This window comes from Zingiber officinale, chromosome 5A (genome assembly GCF_018446385.1).
Source record: "Zingiber officinale cultivar Zhangliang chromosome 5A, Zo_v1.1, whole genome shotgun sequence".
NCBI lineage: Eukaryota > Viridiplantae > Streptophyta > Magnoliopsida > Zingiberales > Zingiberaceae > Zingiber > Zingiber officinale.
This window is the reverse complement of record NC_055994.1, coordinates 104762496-104783001: the sequence shown is the minus strand read 5'-3', so window position 1 is coordinate 104783001 and position 20506 is coordinate 104762496. Positions and strand designations below refer to the sequence as shown.

The following is a 20506-nucleotide window of genomic DNA, read 5'->3' as shown; positions in this document are numbered from 1 at the left end:
ATAGGTTAGGATGATGTGAGGCAATGTTGTTACAAAACCAACCAAACCTTATCCCACTAGGTGGGGTCAGCTTGAGGCAATGTTGTTCAATCTTTTTAATGATGTCTAGATGTAGGTTATATGGACATGCTCCAAAAAATAGAGTTTCTTGGTCCATGACATGGGAGTTGATGCAGACCTTTTTAAATGATTCAAATTATTGTTCTAGTGAATGGAAAGGGCATAAGGATAGTGTTATTGAATTTGCCATGTTTGATCACTAGGCAGGAAAGAGGGCATGCCATTGCACAGGTTTTCAGAATATACTCAAACTAATTGTTTAAGAAGTAGATTATCACTTCATCTCATGTAACATTAAGAGTGCTGCAATGTAAATATGCACCTTGGAAGAAAAAAACTTAAAATATTCTACAAACTCATCATTGGTCAATCATCAATATGTTCCTATAATGATGTTCAAGTCTATTTGCCATATTTTCCATCCTTATGGCATGAAGGGGCACATGGGGACTTTTCAAAGTTGTGTAGAGTGGAATAGAAAACTGCATTTTTTTCAAACACCATTCAATATCTTATATTTGAATACAAATAACTCTAATGAGTTCAGGCTCACTTCCTAGTGATTTATGTGACACCTATATGTCATGAGGGCTTACAAGAGTGTATGCCAAAATGTGACACACTTAGCCAAATGTGGCAAATGAGTAAAAGAGGGAACAGGGTTAGATATGCATAGTGTTTCTACACAGGCCGGTACTATCAATAGTATACATAATAGGGGGATAACTACCAAGATTTTAAAATGCCGGTGCAGGGAGTATGTGGCTGTAAAAATTTACTTGAAAGAGAAACAAGAGGATGTCACTAAAAATTGTTTGATGGTAAGAGTCATTGGTCTTAGGTCAGTGGCCCTGCCACTTACATGAAGGAATAAAGGAACTTTTGGCAAATACTAAAATGGGTGCCTTTTTGTACATTTCTCGATAAAAGGTGGTATTTCCAAAAATGACAAGCAAAAATGAGATTGCTTTGACACTTATTCCTCCTTGTAAATATAGAATATTTGGATAATAAATCCAAAATATATTAGCATAAACACATTCAGAAATATTTAAGCCCAATATCCACTTGTTGTTCATTCCAGAAAAAAAATGTCATAAAGAAATCATTGTTGGATACAAAACATGCTGCAAATAAAATTTATGTTCAACGCATCCAGAAGTCATGAAAATCAACAGTGTGATGACTAGTGCAGAGGCCCAACAAATAGATATATTGGCATATCAGAGCCTTCAAGAGACAACAGAAGTAGTTTTGCTGAGATATGACCTGAAAGTTACACAGATTATTATACTCGTCTTAATTACAATCTACTTCGTAGTAAGGTGTATACTGTTGCAGAGGGTCCATTAAGTGTATCAAGCATAACTTCCACATGAAGTTGAAATAATGGCACTAGGGAACTGGTTGATCAAGAACCGTGCAGATTTAAAAACATGAACACCATTTTCATTAAAATTGGATTGGACAGTGTTCAACAGGCTTAACATGAAATCAGTCTCCAATCCAGTCTGACTCAACTTACTGACCAAGAAAAATCGAAATATGGTCAAATCTAGAACTACTCACCTTAAATTTTGTGAGACATGTCACATGTTGTCCAACTGGTTGAATTGAATTTTCAATTTCTCGATGTTTTCATTAGTAATATATGTTTTACTCTTCCAGTTCAACCAATTAAACCAAAAAATCATCAATAGATGGCCTGTTGGTTGATTTAAAGTAATGGTACAAAAGGATAATTACCTAATTTTTCAGTCACTTCAAAGAATCGTCTATCCTTTAAGTAGTTATAGGGCATAATAAATTTCAGTTTCTGCTCCATCAAAAAAATGAAAATAACAGAGAAAAACAATGTACAATAAATTATTGATAAAAAAAATCTCTCTCAAAGTGATTATTTAAAAATTTAAATATACTAATACATGTGGAATGGAATTTTTTCCTCCACAGAAAAAATGAACAGAAAAGAAAATATTTAAGCCTCAAGCTAGACCATAAAATCATTTCAAGCATTTTTCTAATTTTCCAACTAAAAATTTCACATATCATACAATCTCTGAACTCCTTTTTTATGCTATGCATATTAGCTTTAACATACAAAAATGCAGATGAACCATAGAAAGTTTTAAAATAAGGACCTGGTGAGAGATCAATGGTAGAAAATAGCTAAAAGGATGACAGAGTGTACCAACAAATAAAAGTATAGATATAAGATGAAATGTACCTATAAAAGCCATGACTGAGGGTTTAATTGACAATTCCCAGCTATGCCCTTTTGTGCCTTTTCCTGAATGTCCAGGTATTGCAACAACTCTGGCATTAAGTAACTGTCCAACACTAAATTTGGCAAAAGGATTTTCCATACACTCTCCATTATCAAATACCTGTCATGCAAGAATTTAGTTTATACTACAACTACCAAATGTTACAATCAAGAAAAACCAATTGTACCTCAGATATATGGATTCTCCCATGTAATGAATAACCAAATTTCAAAAGAAGTTCCAAAGGCTTTATTTCAATAACCTTGATCAAACATCCCCAGATCAATTAGATGGCATCATAAACATGATCATCCAAATTACATTGTACCAAGATAGACAAAATATTGGCTTACCTCAGCTTCAACAAGTGATCCTAAAGTGTAGCGAGTATTTTTCTTCGCTCTTTTAGAGTTGGAATTCTTCAAGCCATCAGTAAAAGAATTAAGAAACAATAGAAGCCTTCCAGAGGATTCAGAGCTTGGAACCTCCCCAACAGTAGCAATAACACTGTTATGTGGTGTAAAATATCAGTACAGAGGCAAAATGAAAATTCTAGAATAATTGCATTAAGAATGACTACATCTAATAACAAAAAAAGCATAGGCGTGCAAGAATTTACAGAGACCATACACATATTAAAAAAACTTATAAAATGCTTCAAATAAACTATTCATCTGTTAAACTAATACAGAACCAAGAGAAGCTTGCCAAAAAAAAAAAAAAAAATCAAATGTTAGTGAACAAAAAAAATCATATAGGTTCAACCCTGTGACTCTCAGTGGTAGAAATTGATCATCATAAAATAAGTGATGCAAAACAATTGTCAATAGGAAGGCATTACAATGGATCTGCCCTCAATAAATGAAACAAGACAGATTCTACCTACCATTCTCACCTATGTTTACACTTTTTACAAAGACTTAGTTTTACCTTTGTCCATATTCAAAAAGCTTGTGAGGAAGCTTTTGAATGTTGTAATCAGTTATTGACGCAAACCCAATAGCATTATTGTATTCTGGAACAGAAAGAACCTGGATTTGGAGGGTCAACAGTATGAAATATATAATAGGCTTGTAGATTGAGTATAAGCTGCATGTATAACCAAACTTCGGTCAGCTGCTTACCAAATAGTTTTCTTTTACCATTTCAACGACTGCATTCACTACTTGGTGTAGCTCTAAGTCTGTAGATGCACTCCTGTGTCGCTTCTAAAACAAAATGAGCAATTAAGTGGAAACAAAATACAACTTAATGTCTATATTGACTATGGCAAAAAAAAACGTATAAACACTACCAGGAGTTAAAACCTTGACTTATGACTTCTTTAAAGGAAAACTTAGACAAGTAGTTACCTTTTTATTTTCACCAGAAGCACTGTGGACAAGTTCTGGTTTAAGGGATAAATCGACAATTCCATCAACTTTAGCTATGTCCAGAACCAAGGCATTAACTACAGAACCAACTTCCAAATTGGCACCCCCCGCTGAAAAAAAAAAAGAGTATTCAAGCAATTAACTAACAGAGAAGTGTCAGTATATGAACTTACATTGCTTGTGTGCCAAAAATCCAACAATGTCACGATGATTTTTTAAGCCAATTACAGCACCCAATTCTTTTATCTCTTGAATCTCACCCTCAACCAAGCTGCCAATTCTAAAATCCTTCAACCAGTTCACATCAAGATCTTTGACATTAGATATCTGCATCCCAGCTATCTGTGATATAAAATGGACATGCCAATAAATTTTTGATGCAAAAAACACACAAAAAAAAAGACGAGACAAACACTTTAAACCAAAACCAAGGAGTAGATAACGGGAATACGATGGTAAGAAGTGGAATTTTTATCACAAAAGGTTAGATTTCTCTACCAACAAAAAATCATGATAAAAATTATTTCCTATTATATTAAAAAAAATCTACCAAAAAAGTTATATCTTAAATTTATTTGGCCAACTACACGAATGTAGTAGTAACTCTATCATAAGTTGTTTTGGTCATTCTAAACCCTGAAGCAATCTAAAAGCAATAACAAAGAATCAAATAACCAGTTCTATGATGATGGTGCATCCGCTCACTCATACTCAACATTTGTGGAAGATAATTCAAAGGGCAAGTTATTAAACAAAAAAAAACCTGGAAAATTTGACCATGTCATGCTGTTGATATTTTCACATGATAGACATACAGCATAGTTAAATCTAGCAATAAGATGGAATATGCCATGTTATGGAAAAATGGTTTCATATACCTTCCAGCACAATAACTTATAGTAGAGCTAATAGTAGGATAGCAAGACCCTACAACCTAATCAATTAGTTTGAGAATTGAAACAGTCACATATCAACTATAATTATATTAAGCAGATGTCACCTACACGATTAAAGCAAACAGGATTATTAGCAGTCAAGATTTTGTACTACACCTTGATAGAATTGTAAAATGTACATAAATTTAGTTTTTCAATTATCTACGCAATCAAATATTCTTTGTGTACTACAAGAAGGAAAACAAAAATATATTTCTCTTTTGATTTGTATTTTCAAATGTACACAATGAACCTAATACCCACACACAATCAACATACAAGATCAGTACCTAAAGTCAAAGCCTTAGGAAATGGAAAATATGGCAGACTCTTAAGAAAATAATCTGTCCAGGAATATAGCTTTAAACAAAGTCAATGACCAACTTTATATATTAACAGAAAGGTCAGCAAAAAATAAATAAAACTGAATTTGTATTGTTTTAGCATTCATAAGACAAGATCACTAAAAAAACACTTGAATAAAAAAATAGAAAAAAATGTTGAAAGTAAAACCTTTAATGTAAAAGGAAGCAATTACCTACCTTATCTTCCTCAAGAAAATAACCTTGAACGTATGAAATGCCAGGTGATGCACACAGAGACTGCTTCAAGGAAAGCTTTATTCGTTTGGCTTCACTATTCACCTGTAGATGCAATCTTTCTTAATTATGTAACACTACTTTTTTGAACCAAAGAACAACATTAAGCTACACTCTCACCTTAAGAATGTGACAATTCACAGCTTGCCCAACAAAGAAAGCATCTGACAAGTTGTCAACCATTCTGTCGGTCGCCTTTCAAAACAACAACAAGAATCAAGTAAAAGAACAATGCAAGGATACAATGCAAACATATTTTACCATATTTTTTGGAGCGAATCCAGTCAAACGTCCAAGAAATCGGACAAAACAGCCACTTTCAATTATGTTGCAGATATAGCCCTGTTTAAACCAAATATATTTTTCACAAATTTAATTTGATCTTGCACCAAAGGTAAAGACAAACCAATAGTTGAGGAAAGATAAGAACGATAGGAGAGAGGTTTGAAGATATGGGTTTTCAATTAGTATGCAACTTACAAATAATGAAGTTAGAGGATGGATCTGAGAAAGATCTGAAGGGATCTCATTCGCAGAACTAACAAGAGAGTGTTTAGCTGAAAGGATCAAATTTGCACCTTCATAATCTGAGACGAATTTGGAAAAAAAAAGTTAGGGTATCATACAGGAACATCTGCTTAGTTAGCCATGTATGATACAGGAACATCAGTTTTATCAAAAAAAGAAAATCAAGTTTAAAGCAGTGTAGTCAATTGACTCCATAAAAAACCTCAAGCATCTCAAGTAACATATCATATGAATTAAAATATATATATATATATATTTATTCAACACATTTAAATAAAAGTTGACATCCAACTCAGCACTACACTACCATATAATACAATCATATTATCACGTATATATGATTCTTTGGTACCCAATTTTTTGAGCATGAGCTTACCTATGTAGTGTTTTAGATAGTATTTTAACTATATAATTGCAAATGTTGAAGCAAATGAATACTAAGTTGCAAGGATTCAAAATTGACTATATAATCGTATGTAGTCAGCCGTTTAAATTTCGTTCCTTGCCAAGCGAAATTTACTGTCTCATGCGCCGCTCGACACTATCGCAAGGTCACAGAGGCCGCCGTGACCTCTACGGATCGGCCTCCATGACCTAGGACGCATGAATGCTAAAACTTAGGTTAAAAATAATTAAAGCTTAGGTTAATAATTTCAATCAATTTCTTTTCTAATCTAAATAAGTTTAATTAAACTCTAATAAAATTATCTCATTATATATATAAATATATATATATATAGTAATTTCAAACATATATAATAATTTTTTTTATCTTTTAAATTTTTTTAATTAATATATTTTATATTTAAAAAATTTCAAAACCATATCAGCATGACACGATACGGTATCGAAATTGTATCGGTCATAAATCGAAACTCCGATATGAGTCGAGATTTTAAACCATGAGTCAACCCACTACATATGCATGCAATATGAAGGGTCAATGATGGTCATTATTGAAATATCAAAATGTATTTATATTGATATCGAAAACTATTTAGGATTTTCTATGATTTACTTCCCTCATGATGGTCTTGGAGCGAGCTGATGGGGGCGCTAGGGCGAGTGTAATCGCTTTTTGCCCAATACACAGAGTCAATGATGGTGATTATTGAAATATCAAAAATGTATTTATATTGATATCAAAAAGTATTTAACAGTTGCAAGAACAAGTGTCCAACACATACTAAGTTACAAGCTAGTAAACTAAGTGGCTTAAGGCTCTATGTCAATTTGGTTAAAAGTTAAAATTGCTTCAAATTAACTTAATGAGATTGTTTCACTGTCCACAGAGACCGTATGGGTCATAGATATAGAGCCAGATGTGGTCGCTTTGATGTGGCGTTCAAAATCTGCCTAGGCAATCCCGCACATAACTCAAGCAAGGATTATGTGCTAGTTGTGCCCCTCAATTACTAATTAGACATATACATAACAATACAACATTTATTAATATCTATCCATTGTATTAATTGTAGAGAGATAATCAATTATGTTTTCAATAGTATTTTGTAAATCAAAGTGGTTTTTATTTACTTTCTCTTGATAGAATTGCATTTGCCACTGTTCAACTAGAAAATCATGACCTAGAGATGATATTCTCAGAACCACTCAGGAGAACAAAGTTGACAAAGCTACCAGCCACATGGTTAAGCAGTCAAGCCATACCAATAGAGATTCAATAAGGCAATGACTGAATTATATTTCTACCGGTACTAAATATTTAAAAATTAAGATAAACTGCAAAATGGGCTTCCATAAAAAATCGAAAGTTAAAACTTACCACCTCATTAAGGACTATCACAACCACTGCACCAACACAATGATGATATAAATTTTGGTTAAATATAATATTTTAAAGAACTTGACTCCTTTCAAGGTATTACATTAAAATGGTCTGGATTGACCTTTGATGCCAATTGAACTAATCAATCAAATCCAGTTTTAAAATGCTTCTGAGAGGCTGATTGGTTCATCCTTCCGAACCAAATTTTCAAAACACTAGCAGGTTCTGTAATCAGCCATTTTAACTGTCTCTTTGGGTAGTTCTAATATTTTAAATAACTTAGCTCCTTTCCGAGCATTACATTAAAATAGTTTGGATTGACCTCTATTGCCAATTGAATTGATTAGTCAAATCCAGTTTTAAAACGCTTTTGAGAGCCTGATTGGTTCATCCTTCCGAACTAATTTTCAAAACATTAACTTTGGTTCTATAATCAGGCATGTTAATTGTCTGTTTATTTTTCCATAATAAATCATGGATCCATCATCCAGTAAAATAAATTTCTAGAACATGCTAATTGTGTTATTGATTGCTTAAAGAAATAATAGGAGATAGTTTTTCCATAATAATCGTAAATCCAATAAAATAAATTTCTAGAACATGCTAGTTGTGTTACCTTTTGCTTAAAGAAATAATAGGAGAAAATAATTAATAATTTAATGCAAAAAAAACCGATAACTAATTTAATTTTTAAAACCATGAGACAAGGCAAGCTTAGTTGTTGTTGTTATCAAGCCACAAGAATATTATATTATCTGATATTCTGATAGTAGCAAGTAAACTGAAACAGTGAACCTAAACAAACAGAGAAAACATTAAAGTGCATTGTTAGAACTAATACTATTAATAAAAGAAATTATAAAATATACACAAGAAGCATATACCTAGTGCCAGAAGCTGATCAAATTCATACCCTGGCTTCAATAATGATCTGAGCAAAGTAACATGCCCTGAGGATTGCACAGAGGAATTAGAACCTTGATGATAAAAAGATGAACCATACAACATAGTTTCTATAGAACTCACACCTTCATGGTCTGCTAAATGCTCATTAAAAATTGTCCCCTTCATGTGGCCATCCTTCAAATTAACAATAACTGCTGTGGGAGTCAAATTTGTAACAACACCAGAGACAATACAACCCACCTTGACCGTGTCACTGTTAGGAGCCCTGCATATCATAAGAAATCACTTCTCTCATGTGACATGCAAAATGAATTTTTTATAGAAAGCTAAATTTCAAGAAAACAAGACAATTCTCAGAAACTTAAGTTTAAGTTATGCAATAAGTATAATATAGCTTCTCATAGGCATGAAGTGCACTCTTTACAGCTAACAATGAATTTTTTATCAAATGCCACTAAACCACTCTTCATGCAGAAGCACGCACGATGCATGACAAAGAAGGTTCAGATCAATTAGTGCGAGCAACCTCAGTGTAAACTTTGTGCCCTTCAGCCTTCTTCCTCCCATTTCACAAATGAGGAAGACAGAGGAGGATAAGAAAAAAGTTTATAAGGAGTAAAAGACAATGAACCAAAGGACTAAATATTTAGAGTTGCAAACCTTGTAGAGGATGTGATGAAACTAAGGTTAATTCTTCTTGAAGAAGCTATACTTGTTATTCTACACTTGACCACTTGCCCAACGTGAAAAACAGAATCAGCTTCAATTCCAGGCACCAACCCAAGCTCAGATCTAGTGACACAGAGAAGAATGAAAAAACATTGGCTAATAAAAATTGAATTAAAAGGTGAGGTTTGATTTATTAAATTTCTAATATATACACTCAATTAAAACCAGCGATAAACATATGTGAAGCTGAAAAAAATTGTTAGCACTCTGGAAAATTAGTTTATGAGACAAAAAGACAATTTTATCAGTAGTTTAACAAGAATAAATTTTTATTGACTTAAAATTAATCAAATTGAATGGACCTATGCAAAAAACTAATCCTAACAGCACAAAGGAATGTGATAACTAGAGAAATGTCCATGGAAACATTTCATCCAGAGAATAAAAAGAAATGATAAATTGGTCAACATGTCATTTGGCAAACTCCAAAAATGCACAGCATAGATTTTTCTCTAAAAAACTAAAATGAGTGGTATTAGTAACTAGATGTATTTGGACAGCCATATTTGATAGAGTTTATGATTCATAAAACAAATTCAAAAATCAGTTGCAGGGAAATGAAAAAACTTGCCAGATCTAATTAGGCATTGCAAACTGCAACAACATAAGTCTTAAATCTTAAACAACTTTTTCTTTGAGAAGACTTGGTAGTTGTTATGTAGTTGTACATCTACTCCAGATTAATTAACAGAAAATTTAGGTTCGAAATCAAGCATAATTCATTTGCATTACTAATATTCTTTAGGTAGTACAAATGTTAGAAAAAGGCAATGACTTGGATCAAAAACGTAGACATATATGAACTAACTCCAATGGCAGACTTCATAAAATGAAATTTATAGGAACAAGCAAGCCAGATCTTTTAGAAATGAACTGCAGAACATACTAACCTGGGGGCAAAACCCTGAACACCATTATAAAACCTTACAAAGCATCCGTGCTTTTCAATTTTGCAAATCCATCCATGTGTAAGAAGTCCTTCAGTTGCATCAGCATATGACGATACCACGTTAAGCTTGGATTTAACCTAATGATTAAGAAAATTTCTAGAATTAAAGATATGAAAGTGCACATTATGAAATTCGACATTAGAAATAGCAAGCATTAATATATCTATATGCCAATATCTATTTGTAACAGGAAAAATAACTTCTTAGCCAGTGAATTGGGCATACTAGTGATTTCTTGTAGGTAACAGTAATTTTCTTGTGCTTACAACCGAGCACGCGAAAGAGTAATTCAGCTCCAACCTGCAGATTAAAGATAATATATAAATGAAGGTGATAGAACTCCAAAAGATAAGGAATGCATTATGCTATACTGAAGAACTAAAATGAGAAGAAAAAAAAACCTTGAATTTTTTTGGTGGCTTTGCAATGTCTAGCTCTGACATGTGCCGGAGAGGGCAAAGAACTTTTATGCCACTTGATAACTGCACAAGTGCATCAAAGTTTCCAACACTAATCACTTTGGCTTTCACCAACATTCCTGGCTTTACATCTGAGTGTGTGAAAATAGGCCCTTCAAAAGCACTAGCCTGCGAGCAAAATAAAAATGGATCTCAGAAGATTCTACCATACCCAAACAATCTCTTTCCTCCAAAATGAACACTCAAAAGTCAAAATAGATTTGAAAAAAAAAGTAGGGGGTTAAGGGGCAAAACTTTGTGGTCATTGTAATGAAAGAAAACCATCATGTCATATTTATAGAACTCAATATGAATCTCTATAACAAAATTGCTAATGTCAGACTACACCCCACCATACATATAACTTATGACTAGTGAACCTAATAGCTCAAAAACACTCTTAAGCTGAAGAATAGATATTGTCAATGTTCAATTTATCAATAAACAAGAAGATTGATGATGCAATCATCTAGATGGAACTTTAAAAAGTTGCCAATTAAATTGAAGTTGATGAAGTATTCAAGAGAGCTTGGATGATGGTGATGATCTTCAAACAGTTTGATAAAATATTTTTAGTTGACTCCCCTAAAACAAAAGATATCATAAGATTCTAAAATTTGTGAGGGATAAAATGAAAACTTGTGCTAGTTGCAGAGTGAAGTAGGCAGTTTAGAGTTCCAACAGCAACTCTTAACACATGGAATTAATATCAGGGAAAGACAGACTAGCAAATTCTAATATACTCGGAGAGAGACAAGTGTATCTGAGAGAGATTGAGTGAAGTTCTCATATCTAATTAAGAGAAAGACCACTCTAAATCAAAAGGACTCCCCCTTTTCCAAGTCACAAATGGCAAAGGACTAATGAAAGTATTGTGAATAAAAGAGAGATTGTGGTTCCAAATCTCCTGCTCTAATTGAAGAGGAAAATCAAGAGGAGATTTACTTGTCAACCATTTTGGAAAGTGATGTCGGAAATGCCAGACAATAATTAGTCTCATCTTATGTCATAGACAAAAAGTGAATGAGATGAAATAATGATGTGAAATTTGAATCCTAACAATACTTAAGACAAAGAGGAGAAATTTAAAAGAAAAAAAAAATGTAACTGATCTGTCACACTCCTCTTTTCCTTTTATTTGACTTTATCACTCTTTCTTTTTTAAACTTATGTTTATTTATTGCTATTACCAAACTCATGTCCAAGATACTACACAGCATTTGATAGGCTCTTTCCTAATCCAACTAGGTCAATCTAAGTCAGAAGAATTTGAAAACCACAATTAAAAGTGGTTAAATTACTACCAAAATCAATCATTTGTTTTCTAGTTGATCCAAGTCAAGATTAACCAACTTCTGGGAAGATAGCTAAAATACTAGTTAATTGAGATAAATTCGGCGCCATGGTATGCCAAGTCATGTTGGTCAACATGGGTTAAATTTACCATTCCGCCAATCGACTGGTACCGACATGGCTCTGGAATTTATTCATTTCTATTTTTAATTTTTTTTAGAAAGATAATTCCTTTCTCTGTTCCTTTCTCTCTCTTAATTTTCCCCCTTCATACGTTAATTTTTTTCTCCTTCATCATTAATTTTTTTCATCCATCTGTTCAAGATGTATAGAGAAAAAAACCTCTTTATGATGAAAAAACAAATTATTAGAAAAAAAATAATTAAATAAAGGGCAATCTGGTGCACGATGCTCCCGCCAATGTGAGAAGGGTCTATTGTTTTTTTAAAATTTATTTTTATTATTTTTTCTAATAATTCTTCATTATTAAAAACAATAATAAAAATATAATATAACATAACATAATTTCTAACCTTGTAAAATATATTACCATGAACTATGAACTACTTATTGTATGTATAAATTTAGTTTAATTTTAAACTAATCAAAATAAATTTAGTTTAAATCTACATGATCCTGTCATGTCAACTTGATGGACTTCATCTAACCCTAGATTGACTTTTACTCAATGAGCATCAAAGAGCTCACAAGGCAATATCAAAACTTAAACTGAGCATTCAACATCTCAAAATAATTCAATAATAAAATCTATACAACAACTACGTCTTATCCCACGAGGTGAAGTCGGCTAAATAATAAAATCTATAACAATCAAATATTAATAAAAATATTTTTTTAATTAATATATTATTAAAAATAATGAAATTGTATTGTGCTGTGTTGAGACCATATAATTTTGACCATATACAGAAACTTTGGCATAGCTCAAAATTTTAAACCTGGATAACAACTATAAATTTTAAGAAAAAAAAGGTTAGCATTATGATTTGAGCATGATACACTATTGAAACCATATCATTCCGATAATAAATCAAAACTTCAGCACAACTCAAAATTTTAAACCTTGATAGCAACTACAAAATTTTACGGGAAAAGGCCAAATCTCCTTTAGAATTAAAACCTGACAAGCTAGGAATCTCCTAACGTAATCCTCAAGCACACACTCTAACCTATGGATAGATCACCCCACCCAATTTAAAAGTTATGGCCCTTCTTTCATCTGTATAATAAAGCCTCAATTTCTCATTTAGGGCATAACTACAACAAGGAGTTTCTTGGTGTTTTCCTCCACCAATTCACTCTCAAAGAAATTGGATCCTTTCTTCTAGTGTTAGGGACTTATTCCAATAATTAAGGTTTACCCCACGGTAACTTAGGAAAGATTTACTGTGATTTCATTGCTAGGATATGTTTTTCTATAGTTATAGACTCTAATTTTGTGCTTAGCCTCCAAATTAGATTTATGATAATGTAGTATTGAAATGTGTCTCGATAAAATCATAGAAATGATAAGTATTGCTTTATTCCATAGTATAAGATAGAAATATAATAATTAACAGACAACAACAGGGCATGCATATTTTGGATTAGTTGCTTGGATTTATGTGTCATCAAGTTCTATTAAAAATACATTTCTATTAAGGCTTAAAATTTTGTTCCAAGGTAAAGTTTCAACTCCCCAATTGGAATGGGTGTTGGTGTCATGCCAGTACATGTTTAAGCATACCAACATGCCGTGTCGAAAGCACCGAGGCAAAGAATTGAGTGGCCTTTGGATGTGAGGTGTCATTGAGTGGCCTTTGGATGTGAGGTTTGACACGTGGTGCCAAAGGCATTAAATAGGACAAGAACCAAAACGCTTCACTTTGGAGAAAATATCATAAATTAGGAAATTATTGCCACTTTGACTTTCCATAAAAAGACAGGGTGGAAGGTAGAGTGGGCAAAAGAAATTATATTTAAGATTACATTTTTATTTATATTAAATATTTAGACAAATTAAATTGAATAAAATTGAACCACCTAATCACCACAATCAATATAATGAAAATTGCTCTCCTGTTTCATTGTTCTCCTCTTTCCCAATTTGTGAATAAGAAATCAAGAGGAAAATAACCTTCTTTCTTTTTAAGTTTCCCTCCCTCAGTACCATCACCTTTCTAACAAAGTAAACAAGCCATAGTTGATTTTTTGTTCATTATAGAATCCCTTGATCATCATTAAATTAATTATTACATCTTTACTTATTATATATATATATATATATATATATATTTTGAATTTGTTTACCCGGTACCATGGCTAAGAATTTATGATTTGTTGTTCTAAAATCTTTAACAAATCTTCAATTTAGACCAAAGGACACACCATAACCACACAAGAATCCCATTTCCTTATCCTCATTCAAAAGCTAATCATAACCACTCAGTTTTAAATTCTAAGAAATGGTATCTTCATTAATCTCTAATTATTGATGAATATAAAAATAAATAAATACTCAAATGTCAATAACTCCAACATAGATTTTTGTCCATCAAGCTTTAAATATTCTATTTTTAAAAATAAGTCAATCATCATTTTACACTATTTTATAAGATACGAGTTATCTCTTGATAGCAATTCTTCAGTTAAAAATCCAAATTGATGATGTTCACCATATAACAATCATAGTAATTGTTGGTGTTGCACCAAGATTATCATTCACAAGAAAAGATGATAGCAAGATGCATGCACAAGTGGTGCAGACTTACAATCTACAATTAACTTCATATTTCACCAATGTCTTCCAAAAATATAAGCTATCTTAAGAAAAGCATACCTTCAAAGTACCAATTGCCAATCCTTCAAGATGTTTCATACCAAGAATGCGAACACGAACATTATCACCTTCCTTGAAATTTTTCTCCAGTTTGAAGGTTTTATCAGAAGCATCAAATGTCTGTTCAAATATAAGGGATAACTAGTAAGATCACAAAATGTCTGATGTTGTAGGAGTGGCACAGCCATGCAGTGGTACTGGGCTTACATTGACATATGCTGGTGAAGGTGAAGGAGAAGAAGGTATCTCCAAAAGCAATCCAAGCCCCTTATCAACCCTCAATATTTGTGAATTTTCATAAATTTCTCCAGTTTTAACATACTACAAAGAAGGAAAAAACAAGCATTTAGCAACGCACACATCAATTTGATTAATGAAAAAAAAACACAATCTATCAATCCAGCTATATCTTCCTCAATTTCCCTAAACCTAAATAACCAACGCATTTAAAGAATGCTAAATATTCTAAGATCTTAACTAAAACTTCTACGTAATCCAAGGAGTATAAATTTGGTATGCCTCCTTGTATGCTTGGATTGACAAGGAATTAGAGAGAATTTTCAAACTATTAAAAAATAAATTCCTCATGTTCTTTATTCCATGGAGTTGATTGTCATATAATGATAATTGAGCAGCTATTTATCTTTATACACATTTTGTTTGGCTCTCTCAAATAGAGATACTGCATCCTCCAAACAAATGAAAATAAATTAGCAACATCAGAAATGGTTTCAGAATACATACAGCTGGTGGAGCAATGTTATCCACGAGAAACTTATTCAAGGTCAATCCAACAGCCCTAGTTGATGGATCAACAAACAATATTCGAGCAATCACCTAGAATCAAAATACAATGAGCATAAGGTGAGATAAAGGGCAGTAGATCAGTCTATTCAAATGACAGAACTGAAATCCACCCAGAATAAAATAGGACCACAGAAGTATGATTATAGAAGAAAGAGGACACTGCAAAAGATAATCAAATAATAATAAAAATTATTTTTTCACAACAATAAATAGAAAAACCACAAGCTTGAAAGATAGGGAAATAGATAGAGCTGGCAATCGAAAAGAAGTAATCAAGAAAAATCATGTCTAAATATTACAGTAATGGCCCGCAAAGAATGATAATAAGTAGAATCAAAATTTGTTGTTCAACAGAGTATGCCAGACTAAGTTGTAGTGAACCAAAAATGCACCCATAAAGTAACTTGATTTATCAAACTGAGACAGTTGCTATTCATATCAACCAAGTTTAAGGTAGACATAAGGTCAACAAATAACAAATCAGTGTCACACACTAACTTCCCCTAAGTGAGCTACAACCCACTTGGAAACATTAAACAATAATTGTCGATATCTGGCCACATAGCACAACTCATTGACTTATTTGACATGATCCTGAGCCAAATTGAATAGCCTCAAATTAATAGTTCACACATTAGATAGTCAGAAGTGTAAACTGTTACTTTAATATATTTTAGTGATAACCTAATATGCGCCACATGCCGCATATGTGTGAAGTAGGTCAACTGCTTGCTGCTTTAAACATCTTTTTATAATTTTGATGATCAGATAAATACAAGAAATAAGTGTAGTTCATTCTATAATACTAACAATTGAAAGCATCTTGAAAGCCACAAAGCATTGCAGCTCATGTATCAAAAAAAAAAAATAGAAAGCATGGTTATTCTCCAGATAACAACTAACTCATTGACAATGAGAATGTAAAACCTTTTTGTTCTGAGCATAGTTGTCTTTCCATGTTCCACTTTGGAAAGCATTCTCTAAATGGAACATATCAACCTATCAAAAAGTATTAAATTATAAGCAACCAGGTGAATGCATCTTATTCAATTTCAAAGCCTTGCACCTTCAAAAAATATAAGCAATGAAAAAATTGAAAGGCCATACAGTTCCAGTGAAGTATGTAAGAAATGATAGCATTATTCCATTATCAAGAACAGAAGTCACTCGAGCATTAACCATCATGCCTGGAACCAATAGGTCAATTGAGAGTCCTTTAAGATCTTTAACCTGTGATAGAATATCAAGACAATAAAAAATTAGATTAATTATAAAAAAACATAGACAAATGAAAAAACTGAAACATACAACATGTTTTGCGACCACGCCAGGATCAGAATCAACATAGAGAACAGCTCGATCTTTGTCAATGCTTTTAACACAACACTGTATAAATTGTCCTGCCGTAAGTTGATTATCTGCAAAACTAGATAATATAAGCACATTGGAAGGAGAAAAGTCCTGAGCAATCTTTTCTGTCAGTTCATGCAATGGAATCAACAAAATCACAGTTAGAAAAAAGAAAGAAAATAATCAATGATAGACGGTAGAAAAATCTGCATATGGAACAAAAAAGTGATTGAACTCGGACCCCGTGCAGTGGTTACCATTTTGATTCCTTGGCAAAAATCCAGTAACAGATGAGACTCCAAAATAGATAATGTAGCCATGATCCTCCATGCTCTTTACTTGAGCATTCAAGACCTGGAAGGCACCAAAAACATTCAGTTACAAAGAAAGTTTTTTTTTCCAACAAGATGTAAGAACTTCCAATATGCCTTGGCGCAATCATAAAATAATATTGTATGTAACCAAGACATAATCTACATTTGATGTTAAATCATAAACTTTACCATAGACATAATCTATATGTCATGTTAAATCATCAAGAAAATTTAATTGGAAATATAGTTGAATGCATGGAGATACAAAGAAAAATCAAATTGGACTGCCTTCTAGTCTAAACTTTCTTCATAAAGAGAACTTTAATATCATCAGCACTCACCGCTCCTGATGGAATGTGAATAAATCTAAAATAATATTTAAACCAAAGATTGTAAGCTATTCATCTATAGTATTTTATTTTATTTTAAACCCATAATAATAATATAATATAATAATTTAATTTAGTTTATACACATTAAAGTTCATATATTATATCCATAATCTCCTCCTCCCTCAATGTTCAGTATTTGATATCGTCTTTCATGAGTATTCTAGGTTGCAAAACAGTCACTGTTATTCTCCAGAGTTATCAAGTTTTTGTTTAGCTCATAAAACATTCTGAGTCTGCTCCTTTTTTCCAATTCCTACCACACCAGAGGTGATATTTAAGATGCTTCTCGTACCTACTCCCCATTGTCTATACCACCATCTTCTGAAATCCAGCTAACCCAAAATTTCAAATACAAATATATATCCCTAATCCTCGCCCTTGCTCTATCAAATGTAGACCATCCCCTCCATGATCACATGACCGCAAAGCTTGACCCAGCCCTCCCCCAATACAAGATTCAGTACATATAATGACTTCATATGCCCCACAGTCTGAACAACAGGAACAGAACCACGAAGAGTTAGCCCCCAAGTTTTCAATTTCTCAACTCCTCTTCTCATGCAGCATCAAAATCTCCCCGACCTTCATGAATAAACTTTGCCATGTCCACCATGGCTCTCCACTCTATGTTTCCCCCTCAACACAGTGACTCTACAAGCAATACCCTACAAGTGAACATTGGTATCACATTCCCCTTAAGGATAGCCTAAATCAATGCACAACTCCAAGATAACTTGCCAGAAGTAAACTTTTGCATAAACACTATACATGATAAAGCCTAGGAAAAATATAAGTTCAGTCAAAAGAAATATCCAGAAAAAATTGTTATAGAGTACCATTCCATCTTGAACTGCATCGAGAGTGAGGCCTTTGTACAACAAACTCAGGCGGAGTGACAACCAAATTCTTTTATTTCCTTTTCCATCCTTCTCATCATCCACTTGCACGACAAAACAAGCTACAAGTTGCCCAACATGAAATATGCTGGACAGCATACAACCTTCAGAGTCCTGAAAAAAAAAATCAGAACATACTAACTGTGGAATTATTATCTATGAACAAAACCAAGTAACCAACTTAAGTATTTACTACAAACAATCCAAAAGAAGTCGCCTGATTGGCGCATTCATCAAAAAATGTGTAACACACAAAATATGCATTTTCAATACCTTGATTTCAGAAGCTGCAAGCATATCTGTTGTTTGTTCTGCCCGAACAAACCCTCTCAATCCCCCAGGAAGACTGATTGCAAGGTCCTTTTTATTTACTTCAACAACAATACCCCATAGCTTCATTCTAGGAGAAATATTCTGAACAGAGAAGTAAAATCGTATTATGACCTGCATGTCTGTGCAACGAATAGTATTTTTTAAACAAAAAATCTCTTTGTGCAAAACTTCAAACTGTTCCAGAAGAAATTAAGGTATACATTTTGTACAATCCTCTCCTGACAGTATAGTGGAAATGGCAACAAAATTTTGCATCAACTGCTAATCAATGTATGGCAAGGATGAAGATTGGTAATCCAAACAGTGTGATTGGCATGGCAAAAAAAAAATTACAGGATTCATTTTAAATTTTTAATAATAAACTGTACATTTCATGTTGACGAAAATTGTCAATTTTATGCTAGAAAGGATGTGTTATCTTCATGTTTTGTTAAAACTAAATCCCTAGTAAAGGACATAAAGATATAATGTTGCAGGCATAAAATTTATGTAACATATGTCAATCAAAAACAAATTGTTAGAACCGACCTTTAATGTTATTCGATTAGCAAACCTGGGCAGCTTCCCAGTGATACCATCTCCGGAAAGAAAACCCAAATCATCTTGCACGTTTGTTAGTGATCCCCTCAGCCCCTTCTTTCTCAGATTACCTTTCCCCTTCCTTCCACTACTTTCCTCCCTTTCAAATTCAGCTTCTGCTTCTGCACGAGCCTCTGCCTCCTCTTCCCGACTTAGGACTCTCCCTCCACCTATCCACCAAATAGCCAAAGTTAATGCCCCTCCTTCAGAATTGAGATTTAAGAATATGGAACTGCAATGAGATGGACAGGAGTTATGGAACCTCTGGGAAAATCAAGGTCAGCATCTTCCATGATAACGGAGGACGGCGTCTTCGAGGGAGAGGAAAGGTTGATCCCTGCCTTCTTGAACTTTCTGGAAGGATCTCTGTCGACACTTTCTTTCTCTCCAGCATGTTTTCTCTTGCCAGCCGCCATGTCTAAAAGAGGGGGCAAAAGGCCAAAAGAGTGTCAGGTTTTTGTAAAGGGTAGAGTAAAATCGGTTGCTTACACTACCAAATAAGAAGCAGCGCCTCCGCTGCTTGCTTTCGCTTTCAATCTGAGAATAGGAGAGGCGGAACGACTGTCACCCCGTCGCCTGCGATGCCTGCCGATAGAGAACCTCACTGAGTTCCCTTCAACCAAAACTGAAGTAGAAGCGACTGCCGGATGAAGGCCGGAGCTCACGAGGAAGAAAGAAGTAGACACGCAATGGGAAGGAGGGAATCACGAGATTGTGGCCGTATGGCGGGATAAAAAGACGAGACGGCGGCGGCGGTTCTTCCTCAGAAAAACCCTTGTAAAACAGAACAGAGTCGGATAAATTTTTCATATATAATAACAAGAACAGAGTCGGATAAATAACAAAAATATTAAATTGATGGACCGGCGATTTTTTACCACCACGATGTCAATTCAAAAAAATATGAAAAAATACTGACCGGTCTCACACCGTTTTTTTTTTTTTTTTTTTTTTTTTAATGTTGGGGTTCATCCAACCTAAAAACAAATGATTAACTAAATTCGGTAATATTGAGTTTAGGGATGATCGATCTGGTCATATAGAAATTTTTTATTAATCATTAGAATAAATTATGAAGTGTTTATAGTGGATAGTTCAGGAGTCCAATATCT

At 33.3% G+C, this 20506-nt stretch overlaps 1 protein-coding gene across 2 annotated transcripts in view; it reads right to left on the bottom strand.

The window, feature by feature from the left end:
* LOC121981311 (rRNA biogenesis protein RRP5-like) overlaps positions 1 to 20195 on the bottom strand; it is a 28632-nt gene extending 8437 nt beyond the window's left edge. Inside the window, exons 1-29 of one of the 2 annotated variants that reach the window (XM_042533763.1) lie at positions 19884 to 20195; positions 19657 to 19812; positions 19344 to 19564; positions 18756 to 18896; positions 18423 to 18596; positions 17138 to 17234; positions 16839 to 16948; positions 16638 to 16760; positions 16458 to 16529; positions 15468 to 15560; positions 14931 to 15044; positions 14724 to 14843; positions 10535 to 10720; positions 10359 to 10433; positions 10074 to 10210; positions 9115 to 9246; positions 8577 to 8719; positions 8433 to 8498; positions 5715 to 5821; positions 5496 to 5576; positions 5355 to 5429; positions 5178 to 5279; positions 3874 to 4042; positions 3680 to 3810; positions 3452 to 3535; positions 3258 to 3358; positions 2681 to 2834; positions 2515 to 2589; positions 2288 to 2447 (exon numbers count right to left, since the gene is read on the bottom strand). In XM_042533763.1, the coding sequence (XP_042389697.1) occupies positions 2288 to 2447; positions 2515 to 2589; positions 2681 to 2834; positions 3258 to 3358; positions 3452 to 3535; positions 3680 to 3810; positions 3874 to 4042; positions 5178 to 5279; positions 5355 to 5429; positions 5496 to 5576; positions 5715 to 5821; positions 8433 to 8498; positions 8577 to 8719; positions 9115 to 9246; positions 10074 to 10210; positions 10359 to 10433; positions 10535 to 10720; positions 14724 to 14843; positions 14931 to 15044; positions 15468 to 15560; positions 16458 to 16529; positions 16638 to 16760; positions 16839 to 16948; positions 17138 to 17234; positions 18423 to 18596; positions 18756 to 18896; positions 19344 to 19564; positions 19657 to 19810 (3397 nt within the window). In that variant the 5' untranslated portion in view covers positions 19811 to 19812; positions 19884 to 20195. The remainder of the gene's footprint in view (positions 1 to 2287; positions 2448 to 2514; positions 2590 to 2680; positions 2835 to 3257; positions 3359 to 3451; positions 3536 to 3679; positions 3811 to 3873; positions 4043 to 5177; positions 5280 to 5354; positions 5430 to 5495; positions 5577 to 5714; positions 5822 to 8432; positions 8499 to 8576; positions 8720 to 9114; positions 9247 to 10073; positions 10211 to 10358; positions 10434 to 10534; positions 10721 to 14723; positions 14844 to 14930; positions 15045 to 15467; positions 15561 to 16457; positions 16530 to 16637; positions 16761 to 16838; positions 16949 to 17137; positions 17235 to 18422; positions 18597 to 18755; positions 18897 to 19343; positions 19565 to 19656; positions 19813 to 19883) is intronic. The other variant, XM_042533762.1, reaches the window with a different exon arrangement.
* Positions 20196 to 20506: the final 311 nt, after the last annotated feature.